Source organism: Pezoporus occidentalis, unplaced genomic scaffold, assembly GCF_034315485.1.
Source record: "Pezoporus occidentalis ecotype Australia unplaced genomic scaffold, CSIRO_AGI_Poc_V1 ctg24, whole genome shotgun sequence".
In the NCBI taxonomy this organism is placed as follows: domain Eukaryota; kingdom Metazoa; phylum Chordata; class Aves; order Psittaciformes; family Psittacidae; genus Pezoporus; species Pezoporus occidentalis.
Genome location: NW_026914285.1, coordinates 7,101,308 through 7,128,968, shown reverse-complemented (window position 1 = coordinate 7,128,968; position 27,661 = coordinate 7,101,308). Strand labels below are relative to the sequence as shown.

The window sequence follows — 27,661 nt, the reverse complement described above, 5'->3', positions numbered from 1 at the left end:
AAATTGTGGAGAACATTTGGGAATGGAAAACTTGCTCCATATATGTGCCTGTGTTTTAAAACAAGGAGTTTCTACAGTTGAACACAAGTTACTCACTTTGTTGCTGTCGTGATGAGAACCGCGTGGATGAAGCTCCAGAGTGCTCTGCAGCTGGCCCAGCGGTGTGGGCTGCCCTCAGGCAGCATTGCCAGGACAGGCCTTTTAAGCCTTTTACTCAGAATTCACAACCACCCAGAAGGTCATACTGCTTCTGGCATGCCTGTTGTATCGACCATGTACAGTCTGGGGCAGAGGCTGGGCTCCTCAGGATATGGAATGGATCTTGGTGCTGGGCTGCTGGTGCCGGTGCTCAGGTGAGGGCACTTGACACGTTAGCAGGAGAGGACTTCATGTAGCATGAGTGACTGGGCAAACTGGGGTTTGTGGGGGTAGTGGTTTGGGGTAAACCTCACAGAGGTCAGCTATGGCTTTGAATGAGCAGCATGAGTTGATTTGGGTCACAGTTTATTGGCTGGTGGGTGCAGCATTTCAGTCCTCCATGAATGCTGCAGACCGCACAGGGAAGTCCACTTAACAGAGGACTCTGGGGGAAGGGGTAATAAAATGCTCGCTGTGGAGAGCAAAGCACTGGAAGAGCCTTGAGATGGGTATGTATGGAAATGCCACAGAAGAAAATGCATTTGTCTCTCCCCTACTTCCCTAGGTGCTTTAAGTTAGGCTTGCATTCTGCATATGATTTATTACTGTTTATATACTTCATAATATATGCCTTCCATTTGAAGGTAATTCAGAAGGGCGAAAACCCCCAAAGGTCTTTCCAGTTGTTACATACTTTGAGTAATGTTCCAGTGCCACTAATGACAGAACACCTGCTGTTACGAATGGGAATATTCACATCTTTCAGAAAACCCTGTGGAATCCATTTTTAGGGAAGAGGTTCTTGAAAAACAGGGTGGTAGGAGGGAGTCTGTCATGAGTCAGGGAGAGGAGGCAGTGCAGAAGTGGTGCAGGAGAGATGTTCTGGCTCAGGGCAGACAGACATGGTGGGAATGATTGATGTGCACTTGCTGCATCCTTGAGAAGGAAAATGAGTCTGGGTGGTTGGGTTCTCTTCGGACTGTCTTTGATGATAACGTGTGATTGCAGTGGGGTTAAAGGCAGACCTGACTTGCAGTGGGAGAACTGGTGCCAACAAGGGAGTTGATGCATGTCTCCAGTGAGGGCTAGCGAACAGTATGGGTATCTGAGGGGAGGGGAAGGCTGTTTGGGCCGTCTGAGTTCACTGATGGAAATGTTTGGTTCTCTGATACATCTTCATCCATGTGGTACCTTCAGTTCCTGGAGCCTTTCCTCATTTTCCTCATCCACCCATGACTCAGTCTGACTCAACAGACTTGACACCTTGACAGGTTTCCAAGCCCAACACACCAGTAGTAGTCAGCTTGTTCAAAGAGCAACCTATAGAAGCGTTTATCTCCAAGGTTAAAAATAAGGGAGATTAAAACCCCTCACAACACAGACATACGCCTGGTGGTTTGGTCTGTCTCTTGTATTTAAGGTTTTTTTAACACAGCCCAACTCACCCACTCTCTGGTAACATCACAGCCCACTGTACACAGCATGAGGCTGCTCTGGCAGTGCTTCGCTGTAGGAGTTCTAGCTGCTTGCATGGGGGTATGAAATTTCTAAGCTTCTCCTCAAGTTTCGAATGAATTTTGTGTTGTCCTCAGCCCAGCAGCTGGCTTGGCAGTCGTACACCCATTGCAGCCCTCACTGCCTTCCTCAGCCCGACTCTGCAGTCTCACCTTTGCGCTTACTGGAGCTCTAAGGTTTCCTCACACTCTTGTTGACCTTCTCTTGGTTCTGCCTGTGTTTGGTGGAGCTCCATGGGCAAGGAGAGGTGGAGAGAGCAGAACCCGTCCTCTCCACCTCACCCAAAAGCTGCTGTGACCCTCACAGAGGCCTGTAGCTTCTGTTAAATGATTTGTCAGCCCCAGCTCAAAGCAGGCAACTGGTGCAGAAACACGGTGTTGGTTCTGCGGCTTTGCCAGCTTTGATTTAAATGCTAAACATACATGTGGTACAGTATGTCATCAATCTCCACACACACATCTCTTTCTATAATGCCTGGGTAACTGCTACCATTTCAAGATTGATATTAAGTTTCTTTTCCATCTACCATCTAAAACTGGGAGCAAAAAGGAAATGGTTATTGGTAGCAAAACTGTATTTGCTGGCAGCAGGTAAAGCTAATGACTTTATTCAGTAAGACTCAGTGCTGCCATTAGTTTTTTAAAGGCTGTTCTAGGTAAACTGTGTTTTAATAAATTTTAAGTAAGCTTTTTCTTTTTTTTTTTAATGGAACACTAAATAAAGTAAATTCCATATCCATGAGGGAACTGCTGAGCTTTAAGACAGTGAAGCAAGTTGTAACCCTTCTAAAAGCAAAGTTTTATTTTGGCTGTTGCACATGACATTGTTGCTTGTTTTTCAGAGGATGAGCAACTGGAGGTGTCACAAAAATGCAGCTGATGAGTGTGACCTGAGGACAGAGCCAGAAACAGATGACTTGTGGTGCTCATGGCGAATACACAATATTGGTTACGCTGCCTGTTCAGTAAGACCAGCAGGATGCTTTCTTTCACAGCAAGGCAACCCAGTGAAAACTGAGGCTGCAGAGATACCCCTGAGGGTAACAGAACTCAGTGTGCATTCAGGTGAGCAAGGCAGAAGTCTTTTACAGGACTTGGGCCATAACTGGAATAGACTTCCTGCTGGAAGAGTAAAGCTGTTTGCAGTCAAATGGGTTTTAATGAGAACCACTCAACCGGCAGCACACCCTTTGCACCACGTCACTGGAGAGGGGTTTGAGTCTGAATCCTTACGCAGAAAAGAGGGAGAAATTTTACAGTTATCATCATGAGGATCTAAAATGTTGATCAGGCAACTCCAGCAACGTTGCTCAAATATGGCTGTTAGCACTTCCTGTTATGCATCCAGGATTCTTCAGGTTTGTCCTTTGTTGACAGAAATTATTCTTCTCTTCCTGAACTGTTTGAGGTTTGCGGTATCAGTGTTCAATAGGCAGGCACAGCACTGATCCCTCTGCAGGCAGGAGAACTGTCCTGCTGGTTTTGTTTAACCTGTTCCAGTTTTAACTCAGGCTCAGGTACTTCCATGAATGCCAGTTTCATCTGAAAAGGAGGTACATGTTTGAGAAGCAACCACTTCTGAGTATGGGCCACTGAGATCATCGCAGTGAGTATGTCCACCATTGGAACTGCTTTCTTCTATCTGGTTCCCTACAATCACTTGTCTGTAATGTGTGGAGAAGGGAAAAAAGAAAGTACTGTTATCAGGGACATCTGTTTGGAAGACAAATAGCAGCAGTTTCATAAGCAAGTACAATATCAAAGTCTGTAACAATACAGAAGATGGTTCAAAAACACTGAACCCAATAGGACAGATGCTTTTGGACTTCATCTCTCTTTATCTACTACAAGAATCATGTTCTTACCTGGAAATAGAGTATGACCAAAAGTGTGTGCTGTGGCTGGTATGTGGTGACTCCCCCTTGCCCCTCAACATAGGACCTTGAGCTTGGTTCTTTAGACATAAAGAGGAAACTGGAAAGTTTGCTATGACTTTCTCTGTACAAGCATGAAGGGAACTGTCAGGGCTGCTCCTGGGAGAGAGAAGAGGGACAAGAGCTTTGTGTGACTGTGAATGGGTGTCACTGGGGGCAAGAACAAGAGGGATGTGTGATATTTGGGAGAGAATCCTTGACTCTGGGGTTGGGAAAAGGCAAGATACATCTCTAAGGGCTGGTGGGGATCTGAGCAAGAAAATGGGACAGACCTAAGAAAGAGTGGGTAGGACTAGGGTAGCAGGAAATTGCCAGTGTACATATAATGGCAATGTAAAGCTTTATAGTTCTGACAGAAGGCAGTGGAGGGGGCAATGAGAGGAGAACAGCAGAGTGCACACTGCCTCCTCCTCCTCCCTGAGCCTTCTTCCCAGCAGCTTCCCAAACCTCACCCTAAAAACATAAGGAGCAGATGCCTCCTGGCCTAGAAGCAGTAAGTTCCATTCAGCATGGCTGAACACAAGATCCCAATTACTACTATATCTGTAGGGCTTCAAAGGCGGGGAGGAAAATTACATTGGGAAGAAAAATGTAACCCAAAAGTGAGAATGAAAATGGAAAACTTTTGCCTGGAGCCATCGCTTCGGAGACAAGAAAGAAGACATCTTTACTAAAAGCCAATGGTTCAGTGGTTAGATAAACATTACAACCAAAATCTAAAACCAAAATAAGATAAAGTAAATGGGATGAAAAAGGAAATAATTATTTTTAATACTCTGGAGAAATATAAACTTTATAGCCTCCAATTTGTATTGATTAATTGCTAACGAAAGCTTAAAGTATCTGTGCCTGACAAGACTAACACAACAGGGATTTTGCTTAGTGGTAAATCGAAAAACCAAAACAAAACCCAAAAGTCTCAGCAACTGGCCCACTGCAGGCAGGCAGATTTGGGTTTTCTCTGCTATGATGCAGGCATGTTCAAGAGTTCTCTCTTCTCTTTGTTTGACAGAAACAAGGCAAAAATACTCTTACCAAACAGGATGTTGTCTTTCCAGTCCATTACGCAGCTAAATATATCAGCTAGCTATCCATGCTTTAAAATCAGCTAGAGAACTTGCATCCTTGAGGCCTGGAGACTGTCTGAGGAGAACTCTGTCCGGCTCTAGTTAATTGTTAACCATCCCTGGAACAGCAGGGAAGTTTGAGGAGGCTGGAAGAGCCCTGGTGTCCCAGTACTTGCAGACTGAACGGGTCAAACCAGGTCTCTAGAAAGCAGTGCAACTGACCTCAGCCCCAGGCAAAATCATGGAATTAAAGCTAAGATAAGATACAACTGAAAAAGTGTTTCAAAGGACAGAAAAACTCGTTCCAGACAGCGTGGTGTTACAGAAAACCACACTGGTGAAAAATGTCTGATGCCATTTTTTTCAGGGGAATACAATTTGGAGGCTATATGGAGCTATTTAAACTACAGCAAGGCATTTGACTTAGTATTCCATACTGCCTTCTTTAAAAAGGACTATACACAAGCCCCATTAAACAGGTGTTACATGAATTTGGCTTCTCAAAGAGTAACTGTAGAATGATCTCTGACTGTAGCTGTTTCTAGCAGGACTCCATAAGCACCCACCCCATCCTGTTCAGCTTTTTTATCAGAGATCTGGAAGTAAAGTCACTCTGAATTAAACATGCAGATAAAGATACAGTGATATAAGAAGGAGCAAATGGTCATATAGCACAGACTGGACAGCTAGCTATGATGGACCTATTCGAACAATATTAATATATTGAATTTAAAGCCTCAACCCTGGCAAAAATATTTTTCCCTGAGAACTGCAGATTTTTCATAAACTAATCTCCTAAAACCAGTGAATTTTGGCACACAGAAAAACTTGAGCTATTCAGAAAAAATGTAGAGCTGATATTTTGCGTTTATGGATTCCCGGGGACGGATCTGATCTTTGAAAGCCTGGAGCATGTGATGCTGTGATTCTAAATTTTCACAGTGCGATAGACAGTGTGGTAAATATCTGCCTCAAAATCACTGTCACTAAAAATCAGTGATCACATTTTGGCCTTCTTCACTAATGAACAACTATAGTATTTTTCTAATGCAAATACACATTTATCCCTAATTTTACTGAAGAAGTTTATCAGTTAAGGTAAAATGCAGTGCCAAGGCATTGTTATTAAACTAGGCAGAGAAATGAGAAACCCTGAACAACTTAAATACCAGAACTTGTTCTACGGAGAGAGCTCTGTGTGAGCTGTACCCAGGCAGAGACATCTGGGAGCCTGCATCCCTGCCCGCAGCAGGCAGCACTCTCAAATCTCCAGTGCACGAGTTGTCTGTGGTTTGGTTTATGTCCCTTGAGAGTGAGCTGACATAATCTCAGGAGTGCCTGGACTGGGCATTCTGCACCCTTCGAGAGGAGATAATGTTGGATTTGATAATACAGTTGCTCACAGGACACTATTCAAATGCATGGCGGAAGAGTTCTTTCACTCAATTGACACTCAGTTGTCACTTGTCAGTGTCTGACTGGCCACTATTAGATGGAAGCTTTGTTGTGTCACTTCAAGCTGTGTAACAGTTTTAAAGCGAAAAGCCCCATCATTTCATTTTCCATGAAGAACTAGGGAGAACTTCAGAAAGCAACCGAGAACACCTTAATGCTAACACAGCCAGCCTGCTTCCTGGTACCTGAGCAGTGCAGCCCACTGCACAGTCCACCTGGATGGATGTTTGCACCAGACTTGGAGAACGTCTGAGCCATAGAGGGTGAGTTCTGACCTCCCATCCATCTCAACTGCAGTCTCACTGCGTGGGATTTCTGGAAGGACACTGGCTACTGGCAAGCAGCCTCTATTCCTGGCTCTGAGTTCATGCAGCGCCTGGTGCTATACAAACCCCAGCTCGTTGTTTTTCACTTGGAGAACAGTTATCTCTGAACAAGCTCAGCAGCACCACACCAAGCGTAATACCAGTCCCAGACCTCTCTCCAGTGGCACGATACCTGCTAAGAGGTGTGGAGTATGCTTCTTTAGATGACGGGAGTGAGAACACTTCCCTGTGAAGACACTGTAATTTGAGCTCTGGTGACCAAAGTCTAGTAACAGGCTTTGACAGCCCCTAGCCAACAGTTTTAACAGCCTCTGCCCCTGTGGGTCTGAAGCTGCTCACATCAAAGTGAGCTGGTTCTGGCAAGAGAAAAAGAGAAAGCTCTCTCATGATGGAGGTCTGAAAGACAGCTGTATCCCTTGAAACCAGAGCTTGGGAACAGCAAGATTTATTATCTGATGTTTGAGATTAAATTCAGAAACTACTGGGGAGAAATCGGGCTGGATCCCCAGGAACACCGTATGTGGGAAGCCAGCTGGAAAGACCTGGCAGTCTTAGTTTCTTCTGACACAAGGAATGATGCTGTAATCTATGCAAGGAAGTTATGTAGACCTCAAATGCTGGTCTTGTGAGAGACATGACATTTAAGTACGACTGAGAAACTGGGTTCTTTCTGAGCTCTTACCCAATCTTGGTTATAAAGTTCAAGATACCTGGGTGTGAGAATATGTGATTACCACTAGCGAGAGACAGTAGGTCCAGATCACAGTTGAGTGTATCTTCAGTGAATTTATAGACAGACAATTTACCTTGATTCCAGGGAACAGTCTACTATGCTAGGAAAGAGAAGGCTGACTGAAGTAAAGAACAGGAGAAGCTGCTTTACAAACGTAGAAAACAGGATCGCGGTATGCTTAGCCAGAGAAGTACCTCTCACGAGGATCTTCTTACTATAATATGAAAAAGGATTTCCCCTCCCCGAAGACAAGGTAGCATGCCCAAGTAGAACTATGACACATCTTACGGTCATCCAAATATGGTGCCTGAGATTCAATGCCTTTGTGTGCAGGAATAGGTACTTTTTTGATTGTAGTATAGGGTGGTTACATTGAATTCACTAATGAATATCACAGTCTTGAAGGTAAGCTAAAGAAAGAAAAACCAACCACAACCTCTAAGAACTACCTGCCCTCATGTGAGATCTAGGATATTGCTACAGATTTCTGTCCTAGGGCCCAAAACCCCTGAGCTGTCAAATATCCAAAATAGTTCCCCAGTTCCAGGAATGAAGCAACTGTTGCAATTGACCTGGACAGGGAAAAAAAATTGGAAAGAGCACACAGACATTGTACATTCTGTCCACCACATCAGCGGTTATCTGTCTGTCCATGAAGGAAATGCTCACCTGCAAACTGAGAAAGAAGTTGGCTGTAGAGCAAGTGTTTTCAAGCCAAGTCTCACATCTCTGTTTGGCAAGCTGCATCTTCAGACGATGTTACCATGTACCCAAGAAATGTTGGGTAAAAGTTGGTGGTAGCCAAAGGAAAAAAATATATAAACGCTGAATGGTGTTTCTTATTGCCAGAAATCTGAAGCCAGCAATGCTCATGTCAGAGTCCCTTGACTGAGCCTCCCTGAGGCTACTATGGCAGCAAGAAACGTGGACAAGGGATGAGACATGCAGATCTTCCAACTCTCTGGGTACCCTGTTTTTTTCCCCTGCATTACATGGTCTGGAAGGAAAGCAATAGCCAGAAGATTCTGGATGTCCACAGTGGCCTCAGTCACAGCTGTCAGGAATGCACAGCCACCAGTGAAATGCATGGGAAACCGGTGTCCCCTCTTGAAAGGTCCAGGAAGGAACTTCCCCTGCCGCCTTCCACTGCATGAAGTTCCAGCCTTGGTTGGGAACTGTCTCAAGCCACTAACCCTTATTCTTCTGTATCGGTTTGGATGGTAGGAAACGTAGCTGAAAGAAATGTTAATACTGGCTCTGACTGTAGCAGTGTGGGAACCAACTGCCTTGGCATGCATTTGAAACAGTTGGTCTCATGCCCCAAACCTTTTTTCTTCATTTATTTCTGTAGGGATAGTGCAGTGTGACAAAAGGGACTGGGACATGGACTCTTTGCTACATACAGCTCTCTTGCAAGCATCAATCCTCTCCCCTTGCCTGAACTCACTCTGACTTGGCACCAAATTGCTTTCTATTGCAGAGAAGAATGTGGTGCAATCGGATCATGGATTCAGGTCTGGAATTTCTCAGTGTCTAAGGATTATGCTGTGGCATAAGCAGATCTAGTGTTGATATGCCTTTCAGAAGATCCTTTGGCACTGACTTCTGTGTGGAGATGCGGGTAAAAATCAGACCATATTGTGGTATCTGGCATACCCTGGCCAGAATAGTAAGACTTTGGCATACAGAGTGGTGGAAGCAATACAACTACTGCTCATTATACAAGGCCAAAACATAACCTTCAGGGACCCACAGAGATCCAGCTGACAATAAAGACAGCTGACAGGCGGCAGTGGGGGTTTGCTCAACACCAAACTGAAGCAAGAAGGTACGCTCTTATGAACTGCCAGACTTGAAAGCAGGCTTGTTTCACCAGGCAGTTGAGCAAGCTGGAAGAGTACACGCTGCCCCATATGCCCCTGGGCTTGACAGAGAGATGGATGAGCACAGGAACAGTGAAGGTAAAAGTTCTCCAGCCTTGACCAGTGACGTGAATGTGCATTTGTTGGGTGAATGTATCACAATTATCACAGGAAAAGAGACAGATTTCAGTGCAGAAATTAGATGATTGTCATGCCAAGGGTAATGGATGGATTGCATAACAAAGATGACAACAGGGGAGGATGGTGGAAGTTAATGGGAAGAACTTCTTTCAGGCACCCCACTTCATTTCATTGCGGGAATCGGAAGAAGTGGAATTGGAGTGGAGGTTAAACACCACATGGAACTCCATCAAGGGCAAGTTTGGGCGTGTTCGAATATTCTCCTCAGTCCTAAAATTGTTTTCTTGAAGCATTTTTCAAGATTAGAAAAAATGATAAGATGGGATTACTTCAAAGCCTCAGCAAATTCCATCCAACACTGCCTTCCAGTAATGATTCCTGAGCTCTCCACAAAATATCCCTAGACTTGCTTTGCTTATAACAGCTCTTTTGATGGGCAAAACTGAACATACATACTAGGGATAAATATAGAAATTTTAAATCCAAGTATTTCACTCAGTAACATGATGCAGAAGTGAAATTAAAACCAAACCAAACCAAAAAACCCCCCAAACCTAACAACTTTTGTTTAAGTCTTCCAAGCATGCTGAGATTTCCATGTATACAGACTTCTGCCATTTTTTTTTTAGGAACAGTAAATTAATGGGAACATGCCTCTGTTACTCTGTAATTTTATGTCCATTTCCATGTATTTCTTGTATTGTTAGCTTGCCTCCTGCTTCGTGGTTTATTTGGCAAGTTGCCTTTTTATTGTTGTTGTTACCTTTTGTGAGCATGCCAGAGGCCTTAGGGTGCCAATAAATTCGAATATTAGTGCTCCTTTTTACTGCCATATTATACCCATTTCCCTCTGCTTGCTGGTGACCTAATCTTGAACCTCTGCCTAATCTGCTGAGCTGAATTTTCTGCTCAGCATCCTTGTTTGCAGTAAATGTGCTTGCCAGAAAAACTAGCAGCAAACAAAGTAAACCAAATGTAAAAAGCTGCAAACAGAAACCTGTCCTTGGCAAAGTTCAAAATCACAGGCAGTGCTAGAACTACATTCCCATTCAACAGGTGGGTGCTGCACATCAGCGGGCGCTGCATCTCCACCAGGCACATCTGCTGCTGCTACCTTCATAGGACAGGGTCTGCAATCTTTCAGGAGACTAGGGATGTGCCTGGCAACAGTGAGGTATTTATGCAGCCTCTGTTCTCACTAAGGGAGGTTTCAGATGGAAACTAGAGCAGATTGGCTATTCTGTCGATAAGAACTGAAAATGAGCTAGCAATAGGTGCTCGCAGCCCAGAACACCAACCATATATCCTGAGCTGCACCAAAAGAAGCGTGACCAGCAGGTCGAAGGAGGTGATCCTGCCCCTCTACTCTGCTCTCGTGAGACCTCACTTGGAGTACTGTGTGCAGTTCTGGTGTCCTCAACATAAGAGGGACACGGACCTGCTCAAGTGAGTCCAGAGGACCATGAAGATGCTCTGAGGGCTGGAGCACCTCTCCTGTGAAGACAGGGTGAGAGAGCTTGTTCAGCCTGGAGAAGAGAAGGCTCCACAGAGACCTTATAGCAGCCTCCCAGTACATAAAGGGAGCCTACAGGGAGGCTGGAGAGGGACTTTTTAGAAGGGTATGTAGTGACAGGACAAAGGGTAACAGTTTCATACTGAAAGAGGGTAGATTTAGGTTAGACATTAGGAAGAAATTCTTCACTGTGGGGGTGGTGAGACAATGGAACAGGCTGCCCAGAGAATCTGTGGCTGCCCCATCCCTAGCAGTATTGAAGGCCAGACTGGATGGGACTTCGAGCAACCTGGTTTAGTGAAAGACATTCCTGTGCATTAGCAGGGGGCTGGAACTAGACGATCTTTAATGTTCGTTCCAATTCAAACTATTCTATAATTCTACCTGCCACTGGAGGATATTTCCCTGTTTCATCAAGCCCAGCTATTAAAACAGTCTGGATGATACAAACACGGGGCTCTGGGACCTCTGTCTGCAGAGCTCGATATGCTGCTCACATGCTGAGCCTGAAGATGCTTTTCTGGGCTACTCGCTAGCCCAGACCCAGTTCTGTCTCCCTAATGCTGAACAGCACTCTACGGAAATCCAAATGAAGGTACTCAGATGAGAGTGACAAAATCACACCTGCAAACTTTAATCGCAAATGAACTGGACTGAGGGTAATTCCAGAAGATTCTCTCCCAACAGAAACCCCCGTGTGACCGTGTTTTCTCACTCCTAAGCTGACTGGTACTGTGAATGCTACACATCCATGGCTGACAGGTGTTTCAAGTCATTTCACAACTACACTTCCAAAGGGTTAATACTCTCTCTGTACTTGTAGTTTTACCATGGGCTTACTTTGCTGAAGGACAGATGTTCAGATATGGGGCATCTTTGGGAAGGAAGGTATTGTCATACTCCTGCCAGGATTTGCAAAACAAAACACCAAAAGGAAAATTCAGATCTTCAGATCTTCAGCCAATTATAAATCAGTAATTTTACTGAGTTATTTTATCCTACAAGAGCTAGAAAGTGTTTAAGGACTGAGTCACACACTTATTTTAGGCAAGAAAGAAGCGTGCCTAACCTTCTGCATAACACACCAGAGAATGACAGACCATACAGTACATCCTTACAGTAATTTTTGGATGAATGCAAATACATGTTCTCCAGCTGTTCAGTCATCAAGTAAAAAGAAGAATTAATCACAACCCATTTAATATTCTACTCTAAGTTGTTCAAGTGAGTCATTACCCTCACATAAAATATGTGGTACATCAGAGTTTGTGCAGAGTCACCTTCCAGCCATGACAGTTATCAAGGGGCTCTTGAATTGGACACTAGTGTTCTGAAAATGAAGACAGTTCACAAGGAGCATCTTGGAGCCACTGCTCCTTAAGAAACTACTTGAGTTCATTTCTCTCACTGTAGGATGTGTTTCTGGAACTCTTCAGTTTTCTGATTCTTCCCAGCTTCTTTAAAACCCCTTTTAAAGAGTGCATTCTAACATAAGCACAGCATTCCTGGGACAATTTAAGTAACAGTGTGCATGCTATTATCTTCCTGATCACAGTAATAAATTTTCTCTTCATTTGCTCAAGGCTTAGAGAATTGCTTTGGGAGCTTGTGTTCACCCGCTTTACCAGTAGTACCAGATGTACCCCTCCATGGCAGGGAAGTTGGAACTAGATGATATTTAAGGTCCCTTCGAACCCAAACCATTCTGTCATTCTATTATTCCTTCTCAGGTGTGGTTTACAGGAGTTACTTTCCCATTCTGTGTGTAAAACAGACACTTACTTACATAGTATGTGATCATGACAGCTGGCGTAAGTAAAATGCATGTTGTTTGCCAGTGTACCAAACAGTCCAGACTGCTCTGCCTATCCTCGTGGTTTGCTATTCCCCCATGTTTCTGTCACCTGCAAACCTCATCAGTTGTGTATTTATTTTTACCCAAGTGACTAATAGCAAACACTGAATAGCTGTGGGTTGAGAGACACTTAAATAATAACATGAAAAGTGCCATCTCTAGGTGCAATTATAAATGTGGTATGTGATTGCTGGATCACTTGAAGCACTGAATGAATGTTTCATGCAGCTTATCTTAGCACACTGATCTATACTTACTTTATCTCTGGTTGTACTTACTTTACTGAAGTTGATCCAGAGCGGGACATACACAGTAAAATAAGGAAAAGAAACGTCACAAACGCAGCAAGCCCAACCCAAAAGGCTATGACAATAGAATCTGTGGACACAACACAGTAATTCTGTCACTGGTACCATAGCAAATATAAAACACAGCAATATCATTTATGACCTCTAAGAAAGGTGTGTCATTTAATTAATTCCATTTCATGAAACCTTTTAGAAAGAGGAATCTGAGTGCCAAGTTGTTAGAAGTCTTGAGAGTCTCCTAGCAGTTTACTGTAACAGTGCATGGCCAGAGCTGGGGGAGAGGTTGGTGTGATGGTGACTAGACTAGTGAACATATTTAAACGGTAATACTGAGCACCTGGCATGGTTTTCACAGTTTCATCTCTTTGCAAGTAATATGTACAGTTCCTTTTGCAAAATCACAGCGCAGTAAGCATTGTGGTACTCAAGACTGAGCCGTCACTGATCAGTGCATAGCCAAATCCTGCTCTTAGATGAAAAAGTACAACCCATGATCTTTAAGATGATGCTTTTAGGGAGGGAATTCTAACCCTGAAAACCAAGAGAAATACCAAGGAAAGCTTGTCGAAGAGTGCCCATGACCCTCATGGCACATCAGGCCAGTAGAAGAGAATAAACCTTCCCCTGTTCAGCTGCAATACTTCCGTAATGATCATAAAATAGTTAAAAATGCAGTCTGCTTTATCAGGACTAAGTGGTTTCTTTAAGGAACAAGTATGTGGATTCCTAGCACCCAAGTATGTGTTCACTATACTTTAACCATAGTTTAACCCAGCCTAAGACCCTGCCACTGCTATTACCCCTAATTCAGATGAAGAGTTTTGTTATTTTTATTAATAAAAGCAAACACAGATTATCTGATCACTGATCTGGGTGACCAGTGCTAATGGGAGTATGAAATAGTTGAGGGAGAAAAGGGAGTTACTCTTTCATGAATGAAGGCTAGGGTGCTGTGCAAATTACTGCCTCAGTTACAGGCTGGCTGTTGGATGGGATGAATTGATTCCTGCCCCAGTAGCACATTTGGTCACTGTTTCAACAGTTCTCCTTCCTGGGATCAGTGTGGTGGTGGCGACTGTCCAAGTTAAAGCCTTGAAAAGGCTGGGTGTTCTGCAGGGCACAAGTCAAGAAATGCCCTGAATTCATAACCAGCTACTCACTTAGACTGAGGTGAAAAAGAAGGGTCACTGACTCCAGAGACAAATATTGACCAAGATAAAATAAATCTTCTAACTGAAAGGACAGAAAACACTGTGTTCTTTGAATCAGGTCCAATATGTTTGATTAGGTGTTTCTTTGTGAAGAAGTTCAGAACGTGTTGTCATCAGAACCACAAATAGATTAGGAGGAATTATCCCAGCTCCGTTTAAACCTAAAACTAGAGCTGACGCAGCTGGAATCTTATTATAAAGTGAGTTTTGGTTGGGCTACTGAGAAATGAGAATGTGGAGGATTAGCTTATTTTATTCTTCCTCTGTTAAAAAAGTTTTACTGAGCTTTAACTCAGAGAATGGTAAATTAGGAGGTGAGAGAGCAAACATGTCCCTGCCTGTAGAAGCTGTTTGGAACTAGATGATCTTTAAGTTCCCTTCCAACCAAAACCATTCTGTGATTCTATTGATTATATATATTCTGACCTGCTCTTCCCAAACACATTATGGGAAAAAGTGATGAGATGCTACTGGCCCACCCACACTGCTCAAGGGAAAATTAGGGGACAAGATCATGGTCCATGGGTATTTTGAAAAGCTCAAAGTTTTGAACTGTTCAAAGTCATCAGAACGGAAAAGAATACTTTGAATTTATAGAATTCCCTATCAATCAGAGCTATTTTGGTTGCATCTTTTAAAAGCAGCATTAATACAATCATGGAATTCACTAAAGCTAAACAAATTTGTTCCGGGTCTCAGGGGGAGTTTGAACTCTTGAGGGATAAACAGAAACTTCCTGTTTTCAAAGTCGTGCAATTTGATTTTTTTTTAAAACTGGAATAACCTATTTTAACAATCTATAAAAAGCTTTTCTATTGCTAAACTTTACAGTCACCTTTAGTGTGTGTGCATATGTTTTTAAATAGCCTGTTAGTTCATGGGCCAATTTAGCATTTTATTATTTTTATACAAAATGGAGAGAGCTGCATAACACTATTAATAGGAAGCAAGACCATGACTTTATGGTTGGATTTAGATTCCTTTTCATGAGACATACAGAGTCTCACAATGCTTCAGGGACAGGCCATTTTGGAGGAAAGAAAGTGCAGAGCTTCAGGTCTCCGGTTTTACACTAAATGAAAGAACCAAAACAGGCAAAACTGAATTAGGGAGCTATAATCCCATCCCAGGGGTCATGACGACAGTATAATTCATTTGGGCTGATTCAGCAATGCACCTAAACAAACATCCAGGTCCCATTGCAGTCAGTCAGCAGACGCCCTCTGGAACATCAACACAGCAGTTATTGTGATCCCAGAGGTAGCCTATATTTTGATAAACTTGGAACGTTTTTGTCTATCTGAGGGAAAATTATCACATTTCATCTTCAGCGCAAAGGGCAAAGACTTGCTGAACTTATTTCTTCTACACACTTCCAAGCACATGAAGACATTAATCCTAACAGTGGCTTTTGAAGTTATAAGAATGTAAATACTACTACAAAGACAGGAAAATCTACAAAGTATAGTCATTGCTTGGCTAGTGCTTTTACTCAAAACAGGGAAAGAACTATCCAACTATGGAATTGTTTCCCTTGGTGTTTTCTTTACAACTTGTAACTGTTCTCCCACTGGTGTTTGGAGAAGGAAGAATAAAAGCACCAAGGTGATGCTATCTCCATTCCTCTTAGACTGCTGACATGAAAAATATTTATAGGAAGAAAAAGAAATAAAAAGAAGTTTCACCTGGCTATCAGAAAAAAAATCCCCAACATTTTTAGTTTAGTTTAGTAAGTGGTATAGGCAATGTGGGCTCTTTAAAAGGCACAATGGAGGAGCACTCCATTTTGACAAGCTGCCTAGAAATAAACAGATTCCCCAGGGAACTAAAATTGCCTTAATATTAACCTGCTGAGGGGGAAAAAAAGTACATCCCAAACCCTATGCTTGCATCTTTCTTCTTTGTCTGGAAGCTGGGCACAGAAATCTGTTTTCCCTGCAGCGTTGTTTCCCAAAGCTGAGCTCAAAAGTGATTTTCTTTGGTGTCCAATAGGGCATGATCTCACCCGGCAGCCTTTTTGTCAGTAAAGGTCTTCACTCACAATGTTCTTCCTCTATCATCTACTCACCAGCTGTAGGAATTTGCATATATTTTCTATTTTTGAGATCTCCACTCCTTTCTAACTAGATTAAGTTTGAGTTAGTTTAGGAGCAGATGAGACGCATAAACACAAAGTATGATTGCATAAATCATCTCCTTAGGATACAAAAGGACCTGAAAGGTGGCAGACTTCCTCACTTCTTTAGGGAAAGAGAACAAATTAAAAAATTATGAATCTATAAGATATAGGTTTACTCTGCTTTTTTAATTGAAATAAGGCTTACAAGGTCACTCATAAGCACTCACACAGTGTGTGGTTAATTTCCTTCATGAAACTATCAACAAGTTTAAATTTAACACAGGGTGAGCATCTTCTCTCAGAAGCACAGGTTCTATGAGTTTCAAGACAACAGGCAGAAGGGTAAAAAGAAATATCCTACAAATTGCCAAAGAGGGAAATGCTGTAACACAAACTCCACCTCTTGTTATGTGTCAGGCAACCCAAATGTTAGAAAGAAATCATTAATGAGAAAAAGAGGTAAGATTCCTCATTTTTGTTGGTCTGGTTTGGTTTGTTTTTGCTAAGCCAGCCACACGCTGGGGACTTACAGCTAACTTCACTCAGCAGTTTGGGTTTTCCCTGCTGGAATTCAGGGGTAATAAGCTACCCTAACTTTAAAATTAAGCTAATTAGAAAAGCTGCTCATAACCTGCCTGATCCCAGCAGCACCAAATGTTGCTTTATGGTATGGTGGAGCAAGATTTGGAAGGACGTGGATATTTACACCACGTTCTTTAAGGCATGGTGCTTTTAACCCCAGGCTTATCTGAGTGGACAGAAAAACTTTTCTAGAGGCAGAGTACAGTAAGAGTTTCTACTCGCTTTTCTTATTCTTGCTTTCAAAAGGCAAACAAAGGACACAGAGCTCTGAGCATTGTCCAGTTGAATCTTTACTATTAGAAAGACAGTTACATGTACTGCTAATTAGAGAGACACAAAAATATTCTGAAACACTATCATGCTTTTTTCACAGACCAGACCTCTATAATAACCTTGGGGAAATTTTAGTGTCTGAAATTTTAGCGTCTGAAACCGTATGTGAACAGTCATACTTGTCTTCAGTAAACTAAATAGCAACCAGTAAAGCTTTGTCACGAGGATACAATCACAGGTAGAGACATGGCAGAAATCGAGGGAGAATGCTGCCTATAGCCTAAGTGACTCAAACATGCCCACCCCCTCTCCCCTGATCTTCGTCAATCCATCCAGCTATACTCGGTTAAGTTAATCCCTCATGACTTAGGCTGTCACTTTATCTTATCAGAAATAAAAAATGCAGCTACATTAGGAAAAGAAAAATTAATTGCCACTTTAAATAACCGTAAAAAGACACTGCTATCTCATTGTGCAAAAACAAGGGTGAAACAAATTAACTGTTGCAGGGTGAATTCAGTGAATGCTATTTCATAATATATATACTTTGAAAATTAACTTCTAAACCAAGCAGAATCAGCTTCCACAGCAATAAAGTATTTCGACAAATATGCATATTACTTTATCTTACAGTTCAGTATCACTAAATCACAGGAGGAAAGGTAACAGAATGTGTTTTCAGCTTTTTATTCCTGGCTAATGGAAACATATACTTCTTCTTTTATTAAGGTTTTGAACACTTATCAGTTGTAATGTAATCTTCACGTCCCAAGATGAAAACTCGATAGTCTTCTGGAAAACTGCTCATTTAGCCAACCTGACAGCAGCATACAGGTAACTAGCACCCAAACCTACAGGTTTGAAAGTCATTCAGTTTCCACTTAGCAAACGGCTCAAAAAAAAATCTGTCCTTCTAAGTAAATCAGGAGTCCTATGGTTTTAAATACTGTAAGATAAAGCAAAGAGTTTCAGTATTAGTAATAACTACTATTAGAGCACAGTTTGGAAGGCAGGCACTCATCCACACAAACCACGCACACGTAACCCAGCATGGGCTCTACTGCAAGAAAAACAAAAAATAAAGTCAGTGAGACAAGCAATGCAACATTTTTCCTGTCTAGATGAGCACCTACTGCTCTCCAATACTTACATTTATTAACCTTCAACTTGCTTCCATCTACTGGAATTGGATCGATATAATCCCAGTAATATTCATATGACCAGAAATACTCAGAGGAGTTTGTTCTGTTAGCCATTTCAGTAGTGCATTTTAAACCAGCTCAGAACTCCAACCAAATACTTTTTTTCATTGTACTTCAGCGCCCTCAGAAAGGGATTGCATAACTGATGCCTATGTAAATCACTGTGGGGTCCCGCAGCTCAAGGACTGCCTTGGTACTGAAAACCATCTAGCAGCAATGAATACTGATGTCTGACGGACACAACACAGCAGTGACTCTCGCTTCCTGGCGGGCAATCACGTTATCCTCTACATATTTTAACCCGAGATGGCTGTCAAGTCACTTAAGAATGGGGTGGACAAGTGCCAGCTGGGTCACGTCCCTCCCCTCTCAGAAACTTGTGGCCACGCAGCGCTCTGGAGCTGCTGCACTCAGCCAGGCTAAAAAACATTTCTGGATCTCTCCCGATATAAAGGGGTAGGCAAAACCCGATGAAATGCTTCAAAAATGAATGATGTATTGGAACAACCACGTAGTTTGCTTTGCTACTTCTCCACTCCCTCCACCCCGCAGGCCACGGAGGGAACGGCAGGCTCCCTACCACCGCTAAGCCAGACCAGTGGGAGGTGCTCGGCCCACGGCAACTTTGTGCCTCGGCAACACCACAAACGGGCTTCATCCATCCTCACAGAACCGCTAAACGCGAAAGCGCCCCTCAGCCTGCTGCTGGCCGCACCACCAAGGCCCCTTTGGCGGTGCTGCAGCTGCGGAGGTCAGGGCTGCTCACGGCCCGGGCCTCTGGACGGGCAAGCAGCCCCCCCGGGGCGCCTCCAGGGCACGGTACGCGGCGGGACACCGCTCCGAACCGCGAGCAAGGCATACGCACGCCGCGCGGCAGGCGCCGGGCCGCTTAGGGGCAGCCTGCAAAGCGCCGATCCGCGTCCGTCCCGTGCGCCCAGCCGCGGCACATCCCAGCGCACACAGCCGAGGCCGAGGCCGAGGCCGACCCACGGCTCCCTCCCCGCCTCCCCTCCGCCACCACCCCCACGAGGGGCCTGGCCACAGGGGTTTTTCCCGCCCGGGCGCGCTCGCGGGAAAGCGTCACTGCCGCTTCCGGCGCGGGCTGTTTGAAGGCTATGGCGGGCAGGCCCTGCTAGCTGCCGGGCGTTGTGACGGAGCTGGACTCCTCCCTGTCGTTGCTGGACATGGGCGACGGGTGGGTACCCTCCCGTCACCATCATCCTCGTCCTCATCCTCATTATCCTCCTCATTCTACTACTCCTACGCCGCCGGCGGCGGAACAGCAGCCGCGAAGCGGGGACGAGAGGGAAGCAGATATGAAGCCCATGGTGTTCCTGTGCGCCGGGTGCAGGCGGCCGGTTGGGGACACGCTGAGCTGGGTGACCAACGACGAGGAGGAGGGCTGCATCCTCCTGCGCAGTGAGTGCCGCGTTTCGCACCGTCGCGCCTTGCCCTGCTCCCCCGCCCGTGCTCACCTCTGCCCTCTCCCTCCGCGCAGGTGCGGCCAGCAACGTCTCGGTGGACGTGGAGCGGCAGGTTTCCAAGCGGCCCGGAGAGTGCGGATGGTGAGGCCCGGGCTGCTGCCCCGGGGGTGTGTGTGTGGGGGGGAACTTCTCCTCCTGGGCTCGTCCTTCCCTCTCCTGAGGGCGCCCGGAGGTCCTGGGGGGCGGTGAGGAGCAGCCCGCTAAGCGGTGCTGCTGGTGGGCAGGTGTGCCCCCGGGCAGGGCCGGGAGCTGGGCCTGGAGCACTAGTTTGTGGTGCTAAAGAACATGATAAAAATCTACTTATGTATATATTTTTCTTAATAAGTGTGGGGAAAGGTGTTCCCGTTTCTCTTCTCCTGATTAAATGTTGTGTATCTTTCTTACAGCATGATAGAAGTGTTATTCTGCTCTGGCTGCTCAATGATACTTGGCTGCATTTACAGATGCACCCCAAAGCATCTTGACTACAAGAGGGATTTGTTCTGTTTCAGTGTTGACTCCCTTGAGAGGTAAAGGCAGAATTTTTATTGATAAGTCTGACAGCTAAATTTTGCCTATCAGGCGTCATGTTGGGGGATGCTCCTGTTAATATTAGTGGCATGTCTAGAGGTAGCTGTTTCTGCTGCTTTGTTCCAGAGTGATTTTCTATATTGCTGCTGTTAGCATTGTAGTACTGAAGTGTTAGAAACATCATCTGCATAATGTTAGACAAGTCCTAGAAAAAAAACATAATGCCAGGGCTGCCTTTCATATAAGAAAGAGCATACAACCCAAGAAAATAACACTAGGAACACAACGTGGGAGGGTTCCTCCTCATTTATTCAGAGGAGACTATATATGAGCTCTGCTTCAGACAGTATAAAGTGAGCCTATAGTCATAGGTAGTACCAAATGCATCTGTCTGTAAACTATCACAGATAAACAGATTATCAGCAGAGAACATCGGCAAAGGGGCAAAAGCTCTGCTTAGTTTAGGGTGAGGTCTGACCTGTACTGGTCAGCTGTGCTTTTTCCTTGCTGAGGTAGGCAAAAGGAAATCTGCAAACCAAGTATGTGCGTAAAGGCTCTCATTTGACTGTCTTGCAGTCAAAAACTGTTTAGAAAATGATCATGTGGTATTGTATTGATTTTAATTAGCTTATACTACTTAAAAGTGGTCTTAAAATATTCTTCAATACCTATATCCTGACCTACCTCTCCACACCAAAGTGTTTTTATCTGTTGCTCTAGCAAACAGTGATAGGTTTCTTTCTGTCTGGGTTAGTTTCAGTATTTCTGCTTTTTGTTAAGTTCTAATTTTTGCTGCTGTATCTGTGTGGATGTTCACCTTCCTACATGGGGCAGTTGGGGCTTTTAATCTGTTCCCACAGCTATGGTACTTTGCTTTTTCTGTGGCAGTAAAATTCTCCGAAACACTAACATGACTGCAAAATGGCATTTTCTTTGGCAGTAATGGTGATGGCTATTTCTCCCATCTAGTGCTACGCTCTTCTTAATGTATGGGGTTTTTCACCTTATCCTGTAGCACCAGAATTCATGACTGTCTCTTGAAGTTCCAGCTTTCATGAAATTATGGTATCTTGGTATTTCTATGCTTAAAACTGTCTTCATTCTGCCATAGTTTGTTTATAAGATTAACAAATATTCATGTTTGTTTTGTTGTCACTGGAATCATGCTTATACTTTGGTGTATTAATCATGATCTCTTAATCATTGAGAACAGTGGATGAGTATTACATTTGGCTTTCTGCCTCCAGAATGAAAAGTGCATGATCTAAACTAGTAGCATATCAGTTACGTTCTAGGATCCTCAGAAAAGCAAGCTGTTATTGAAGATGAACCTGTAACTCTTCAAAGTCGAGCTGTCATGGAAGAAATGCTACTGAAGGTATGATTTAGCCTTAGATCATTTTTTGTTTAAATTGCCACCATGAGATCTTAATATTGTTAAATAATTTCTGCAAACAGTTTATTTCATCAGATCAATTCTTTGTGTTTTAACATGAGCTGTAATACTTCATGCTATTAATATCTTGTGTTATGCAAGATTTTCAGTAACTTTTCCTTCAACAGTAATTAGCATTTTCAAGCTAATGGCCAAACACTGTGTGTTATCAAGCACAGTGTTAGATTCCTATTCATGTCTGTCAGTAATTAGAAGGTTTTTTTTCTAATTAGTTCTGATTCACTTCTTGGTATTCTCACTTTTAGTCATGTCTCTTGTATCTTTCATATAAACTGACTTAATGCTTTTGCAGTTACTTTCTGTTGAAGTATCGTATAATAAAATTGACATTTTCCTATATTGAAAACCTCTGGTTGCAGGTGGGGGGGAGTTGGGAGCAAATAGTGTAATGAACCTGGCACTGAAAGCTGATGGTTGTCAGCAGAAGCTGAATGTGAGGATCTGACACCAAGGCTAGAGACAATTAAAGATCTGAGAAAGTGTGGAGAGCTAATGTTAGAGTCTAGTGAACTTCCAAGCTACAGTATTAGATACTTTATAGTACCTATCTTGGAAGTATTAGATACTTCCAAGCTAGCAGGAATAGACACAGACAAGACTGGTTATGCAAGATCAAATTTGAGCACTTACTGACACCTGCACTTGCTCTTTGTATTGTCAAGTAATGTTTATAGCAGAGTATCTTCCCCTGTTTACAGGTAGACGCTGTATTAAAGGTTCTGGAGACAAAAGTGGCTGCTGTTGAATCGAGTATAGCTTCTCTTCACAAAAAAGTCTGAAAGAAATTACGTGCAGGAGGTTTAACTGCAGGAGAATGGTGTATGTGAAATTTGTCCTTGTAATCCTCTGGAATGTGTGGGAGCACTGCAAAAGCTGTGCAGAGAACTGAAAGATATTGGCTTGTTCCTTTGTAGAACAATGCTGACTATGAGTCTTCGTCACAGACAAGGAGCTCCTCTACTTTCTGTTAAAAGAATACACCAGACAGAAACAATTTTTTTTTAATCTAATTTCTGTAGACTTTGTAAATATGTGTTTAAATTTTTGTCTTCGAAAGCAAAGCATTTATCTCTTGAATACCCTGCTATTCAGTATCTACTGAACTGGGTGTGCATCTCCTCCCTAAACCCATAAAACAAAAAAATCCCTGTGATGTCTGAAAGAACAACATATGTCCTTTTTCTCCTCTCCACAGCCTTTGTTTGACCTGTGCTCAGAGACCGGAATGGTGCAGTGTGTGTATCGGGTGGTTGTTATGGTTTTGTTCTGTAAGCTCGAGGCTAAAATGTTTTTAAAGTCTTTTTCTACGTTACATTAGATAAAATGGTTTTTCATGCAATATTGAAGGTCATACTATTTACAGCCTCAAGGGAAGGCAAACAAACAAGGCTGGCAGAAGCACACCTTTTAGCAAAGCTTGGTGTATTTGCTTTGGTGTATTTGTATACAACAAATGCAAAATGCCAGTTAAAAACACTTGCTGGTACTTCATTGTTTTGATGCACATATTTGTTATTTGTCATTAATCTTCTGTGTATTTAATTATCAGGGTTTCTTATGTAGTCTGAGTGTTCCAAGTATTTTTTTTTTTCAATAAAACAAAAGTAATTGTACTCTAGAGTAAGTTGGGTTGTTTGGTTTGGGGTTTTGGTTTTTATTTGGTTTGTGGTGTGTGGATTTTTCTTTTTTGGTTACCTGAATTTTTTTATATTTTCTCCAAAAACCTAGAATGAGCTTACCACTGTTCTCTGCATGGGTAGGCATTGTTTCTCTTACAAAAGCTGCTCCCCCCCCCCCTTTTCTCTGTGTACTGCTTTGTTTTGAAGAAGTACTTGAATTTAGCTTTTAGTGATGGATCCTGTATTCTTTCATGATCAGGTATGTAAAACATTTTGTTACTTGCATACCTGCCAAAGGACTTGTTATAAGCACTAGTCCTTCCAGTCTGACTACTCCAGTGTGATTTCTTGGTAGTTTCTTCTCTAACAAGTTTTTTGAATGATGTTAAGTGACCTAATAGACTTCATCTGTGTAATGTTAGACAAATCCTAGAAAAAAAAATAAAATACCAGGGCTGCCTTTCATATAAGAAAGAGCATACAACCCAGGAAAATAACACTAGGAACACAACATGGGAGGGTTCCTCCTCATTTATTCAGAGGAGACTACATATGAGCTCTGTTTCAGGCAGCATTAAGTGAGCCTGTAGTCGTAGGTAGTACCAAATGCATCTGTTTGTAAACTATTACAGATAAACAGATTATCAGCAGAGAACATGGGCAGAGGGGCATAAGCTCTGCTTAGTTTAGGGTGAGGTCTGACCTGTACTGGTCAACTCTGCTTTTTCCTTGCTGAGGTAGGCAAAAGGAAATCTTCAAACCAAGTATGTGCGTAAAGGCTCTCATTTGACTGTCTTGCAGTCAAAAACTGTTTAGAAAATGATCATTTGGTATTGTATTGATGAATACATATTTATCAATCTGGAGGAAGTTTCTAAGTGGGTTTTTGTATTTGTTCAATTATTTAAATCATTTGGATCCTTGATAGAAAGAACCAGGTTTGCTGGCCTCAAGCAGTACCCATAGCTTTCAACATGTTTTTCCATTAAACATGGAGGGTAGCTGACTGGTTCGCAGTGAATTCTCTAAATAGTTTCACCAGCTGAGTACCTTCTGTGACTTGTTTAGGTAATTCCTAGCACCTGTCTCCAATGTATCACTACTATCTATAGTGAAAGTAAATTGTCTATAGGTAAGCAAGTATTCAAAATAAGAAATGGTTGCTTAAAGTAAGCATGTGAATTCCATACTATCCCTTTTTTCTATCTATGGGAAAAATAGTACTGAATAACAGGGAAGTCAAGAGATAAATGCTTTGCTTTCCAAGACAAAAATTTAAACACATTTACATATAAACCAAAAGAAGAAGGAAGCCAAAACCCCTAGTCCCACAAGTACGTTCTCAACTCACAGGGAGAAATGACTGCAGAGAATCTGGATGGAAGAATCTTCTGATGAACCATACACAGACAACGCATTTTAAGCGTGTGTTAAGTGACCGGTTTTCTCTTTGGACTAGAGCTGTGGTCTTCTATATCTCTTTATTAAATACCTGCATTTGGCATCAGCGTGTGTTTAGAACTATGTCTGTTAGCATACTGTAGGTGGGAGCATGAATGTATTAACACAACAGACTCTCTTAAAATAGCATTTTCATGCTCTCAGGGGTTGCCAGCTGCTGCTTTGTTAAGGTGTGCAATGAACAGGCTAAATTTAGCATAAATTTCATGTGGATGCTGTAGTATTTATATCTACGTGGGGAAATGTGTGTATTTGGTTATGTATTTTGTTCTAAGAAGCTGAAAGAAATTTAACTGTAAAGTTCTGTTAGGAAACTAATGGGATGTAGGTGGAGATGTTCTTATGGCTGTATTATGAATGCTCATGAGAAAGGAAAATACCCCTTTACTAAGGTTTCTACTGCAGGAGATTAGGATCCTTGTCTTCTCTACAGGCAAGGGAAGGAAGGTGTTTTTTACCTGACTAAAAGTGGTTGCCTCACTGCCACCCCCTACCTGGTGTAGATGCATAAAGTGAAATGAGCCATTTGGCAGGAACCCCTGTTGCCCACTGGTGCCCTGTAGTTCATCCACACTTGGGCTTTGAGAATCCATTAGTTAGAAAACCACCTCCATCAAGGCCTTTTTCCTTTTCACCTGATAGGATCAAGAAACACTGAGGAGCCTGAATTGCAGAAAGTGTGCCAAAGCAGAAGGAACAGAAGGTGAAACTTGCACATAATATTCTGACAAGAAAGAATGATACTGTGGGAATAAGGATGAGGAAAATAGATGTGTGATTCTGAAAGGAGCAAGGCACCTGAACCTCTGGTTTAGTTCCAGAGATTTGAATGCTGTATTCTTCTAGGCAAACTAATTAACAAATGCGGCAACTGGAGTGTAAATTGATGAGTCAGAATTGTTTCTGGAATAAAATAACTTCTTATTCTCACAATGTATTGGGCGGGGAAAACAGTGCAGGAGGCATTGTAGTATGGATGCATGTAAAGTTCTCTATCAACAAGTCAGTAGATCCTTTGAAAACCCCTCTGAAGTCTTAAGGTCAGGAAGGGATTGCACAAAATATATTCCATAATTGAAGAGAGAAAGTTAAATGAAAAATAGTCAATGAAAATTCTCAGTGGAGGAAAAAACGGGAACAAAATAGCAAAAGGAGCTAAGTACTAGTGTTTTTTCACTCGGCTCTAAGAACTGATAATGTTACACTTAGAATAAACACCTGACTCATGGAGCAAAGGATTGCAATGTATTGTTAGTGTAACTCATTGCTTTAGCAATCTAGTCAAAATAGCAAGCAGCTGTTATTATCTACTTCCAATGCTATGGGCACTTACTGGCCAAATTTTTGAATTACTGTTAATTCCTATTAATTAAAACCATTATATAGACTTTCTACCATCTTCCCCTCTTCTCTGTATAATCTTCACCTATCTGCCTGTGGTTAATGGTGGAGGGTCATTTTTTCTTCAGATGGGATGGTGCAGCTATTTCAGCTGGTGCAGGTAATCAGACATACTGATACTGGCTGTGAGGGATTTGTTGGGACAGCTTGATGCTGTTTGTGCACATTTCCAAACAGCTGACATGTTTCTGATGGGTCTATAAATTCAGTAGTGTTAACAAGATAGCAAATCCATGAACATATATGGTATAATGTTTTGGTGTAATAATTGGAGTTATACAAAACTAGTCTAAAGCTGAAGACTAAGCATTAAACTGCTAGACAGTTCTGCCATTGTAGCTAAACCAAATTAGACTGTAGTCAATTGACTACTGGTAGTGGGTTGATACAACTACAACAAGCTAAAGTTCAAGAACAGACAAGCTCACAACAACATTTCTCAAACCCTTAAACTTTTTATTGCCATGGGAGTAGAAGGGCTGTGGCCAGCTAATAGCAATGGTGACCCAGTACTGACCGTGCTACAGGGCTACAATGGAAGTAAGGCTCCCTTCTGTAAGGGTGACTAGCATGACACTATCTGGCAATTCTTTCTCTGTGTGTCCTGTGGCTCCCTACTGTGTGGTCAGAGAAGTGGAGTATCATCATTGGCTTGAAAATGAGCACAGGAACACAATTGTGTCTTCTTTTAAATGAAGAACTCCATGCTCAGCTAAATCATACAGGAAACCAAACCTGTGTAGTTTTATAGTACAAGGCTTTGTGTTTATTGCTAGGGCAGAAGTGCTGGGGCCATAAATCAGGCCTTGTTTTCATTCTCTATGTGAAAGGTCCATTTCCCCACTAACCCATGAGGGCTAGTGCTTATAGTAGGATGACACAGAAGATTTGTTCTGGATCTTTTGTAAACTGAGAGAAAACTTCCCAAATCTTTCAGCCTGACAAGTAAAAAGTTCCAATAATATGGTATTAGGTCAATTGCACTTCTGGGTCTTTTCTGCTTGATTTTTAGCTGTGCCAGACTGTTAAAGTGATACTGTGCTACAGAGTAATATTGCATGAGTCTGCTATGTTAGCAGAGCCACTTTGAACATTTCAAAACAACTTTCTACACAGTTTTCTTCTCTGATAAGAATTTGTTATGATGTGTTTCTAGTGGTGTTTTGCATGGAAGAATGATGGGTGCTAACCCTAGCAGAGGTTGGGGTGGGGAGGCTGCTCCTGTGCTGGGCATAGGGAGAGCTGCTCTTGGAAGACCATGCTCCTGCTTTTGACATCCATAGTTTGAAGGGGGTGGTGGTACTGAAGAGGGCAGGGGAATGTCCTAAGGATGGCAAGACATGCTCTATTTCATTAAAGATTTTAACCATTCCAACTGTCCAGTTTATTTAGGAATGGAAGTTTGAGTGTTGTCTGTCAGTTTGTCACTGGGCAAGAGAGATGTGTTAATGCAGGAACCCTCAGTCTGGCGGTGGTTTGGCCTGCAAGCTAGGCCAA

The 27,661-nt window shown here is 42.7% G+C and overlaps 2 protein-coding genes across 3 annotated transcripts; one reads left to right on the top strand and one right to left on the bottom strand.

Annotated features, from left to right (window-relative positions):
- Nucleotides 1-487: 487 nt before the first annotated feature.
- MRAP (melanocortin 2 receptor accessory protein) lies at nucleotides 488-18,681 on the bottom strand. Of its 2 annotated transcripts, XM_062622196.1 has the most exons (3): nucleotides 18,182-18,681; nucleotides 12,817-12,916; nucleotides 488-3,316 (listed from the first exon to the last, which is right to left on the bottom strand). In XM_062622196.1, exons 1-3 carry the CDS (start codon nucleotides 18,285-18,287, stop codon nucleotides 3,166-3,168), a joined length of 357 nt encoding a protein of 118 aa, XP_062478180.1. In that variant the 5' UTR covers nucleotides 18,288-18,681; the 3' UTR covers nucleotides 488-3,165. The 2 variants fall into 2 exon arrangements, 1 of the variants encoding a protein (XP_062478180.1); XR_009965522.1 differs by lacking the exons at nucleotides 12,817-12,916; nucleotides 18,182-18,681 and adding an exon at nucleotides 4,622-7,033 and having other exon boundaries at nucleotides 3,184-3,316.
- A 736-nt stretch (nucleotides 18,682-19,417) lies between these two features.
- On the top strand, nucleotides 19,418-23,599 carry MIS18A (MIS18 kinetochore protein A). The gene is made up of 5 exons (XM_062622340.1): nucleotides 19,418-19,652; nucleotides 19,732-19,798; nucleotides 20,104-20,226; nucleotides 21,512-21,605; nucleotides 22,382-23,599. Exons 1-5 carry the CDS (start codon nucleotides 19,418-19,420, stop codon nucleotides 22,460-22,462), a joined length of 600 nt encoding a protein of 199 aa, XP_062478324.1. The 3' UTR covers nucleotides 22,463-23,599.
- The last annotated feature ends 4,062 nt before the right edge of the window (nucleotides 23,600-27,661 follow it).

Excerpts from the sequence above, each read along its gene's own strand:
- MRAP (XM_062622196.1), bottom strand. The coding sequence starts at position 18,287 with ATGGCTAACAGAACAAACTCCTCTGAGTATTTCTGGTCATATGAATAT. Across the intron at positions 12,917-18,181 it reads CAAGTTGAAGGTTAATAAAT|ATTCTATTGTCATAGCCTTT; the intron begins GTAAGTATTGGA and ends TTGTGTCCACAG. Across the intron at positions 3,317-12,816 it reads TCTGGATCAACTTCAGTAAA|ACAAGTGATTGTAGGGAACC; the intron begins GTAAGTACAACC and ends CACACATTACAG.
- MIS18A (XM_062622340.1), top strand. The coding sequence starts at position 19,418 with ATGGGCGACGGGTGGGTACCCTCCCGTCACCATCATCCTCGTCCTCAT. Across the intron at positions 19,799-20,103 it reads CGGCCCGGAGAGTGCGGATG|CATGATAGAAGTGTTATTCT; the intron begins GTGAGGCCCGGG and ends TCTTTCTTACAG. Across the intron at positions 21,606-22,381 it reads TGGAAGAAATGCTACTGAAG|GTAGACGCTGTATTAAAGGT; the intron begins GTATGATTTAGC and ends CCCTGTTTACAG.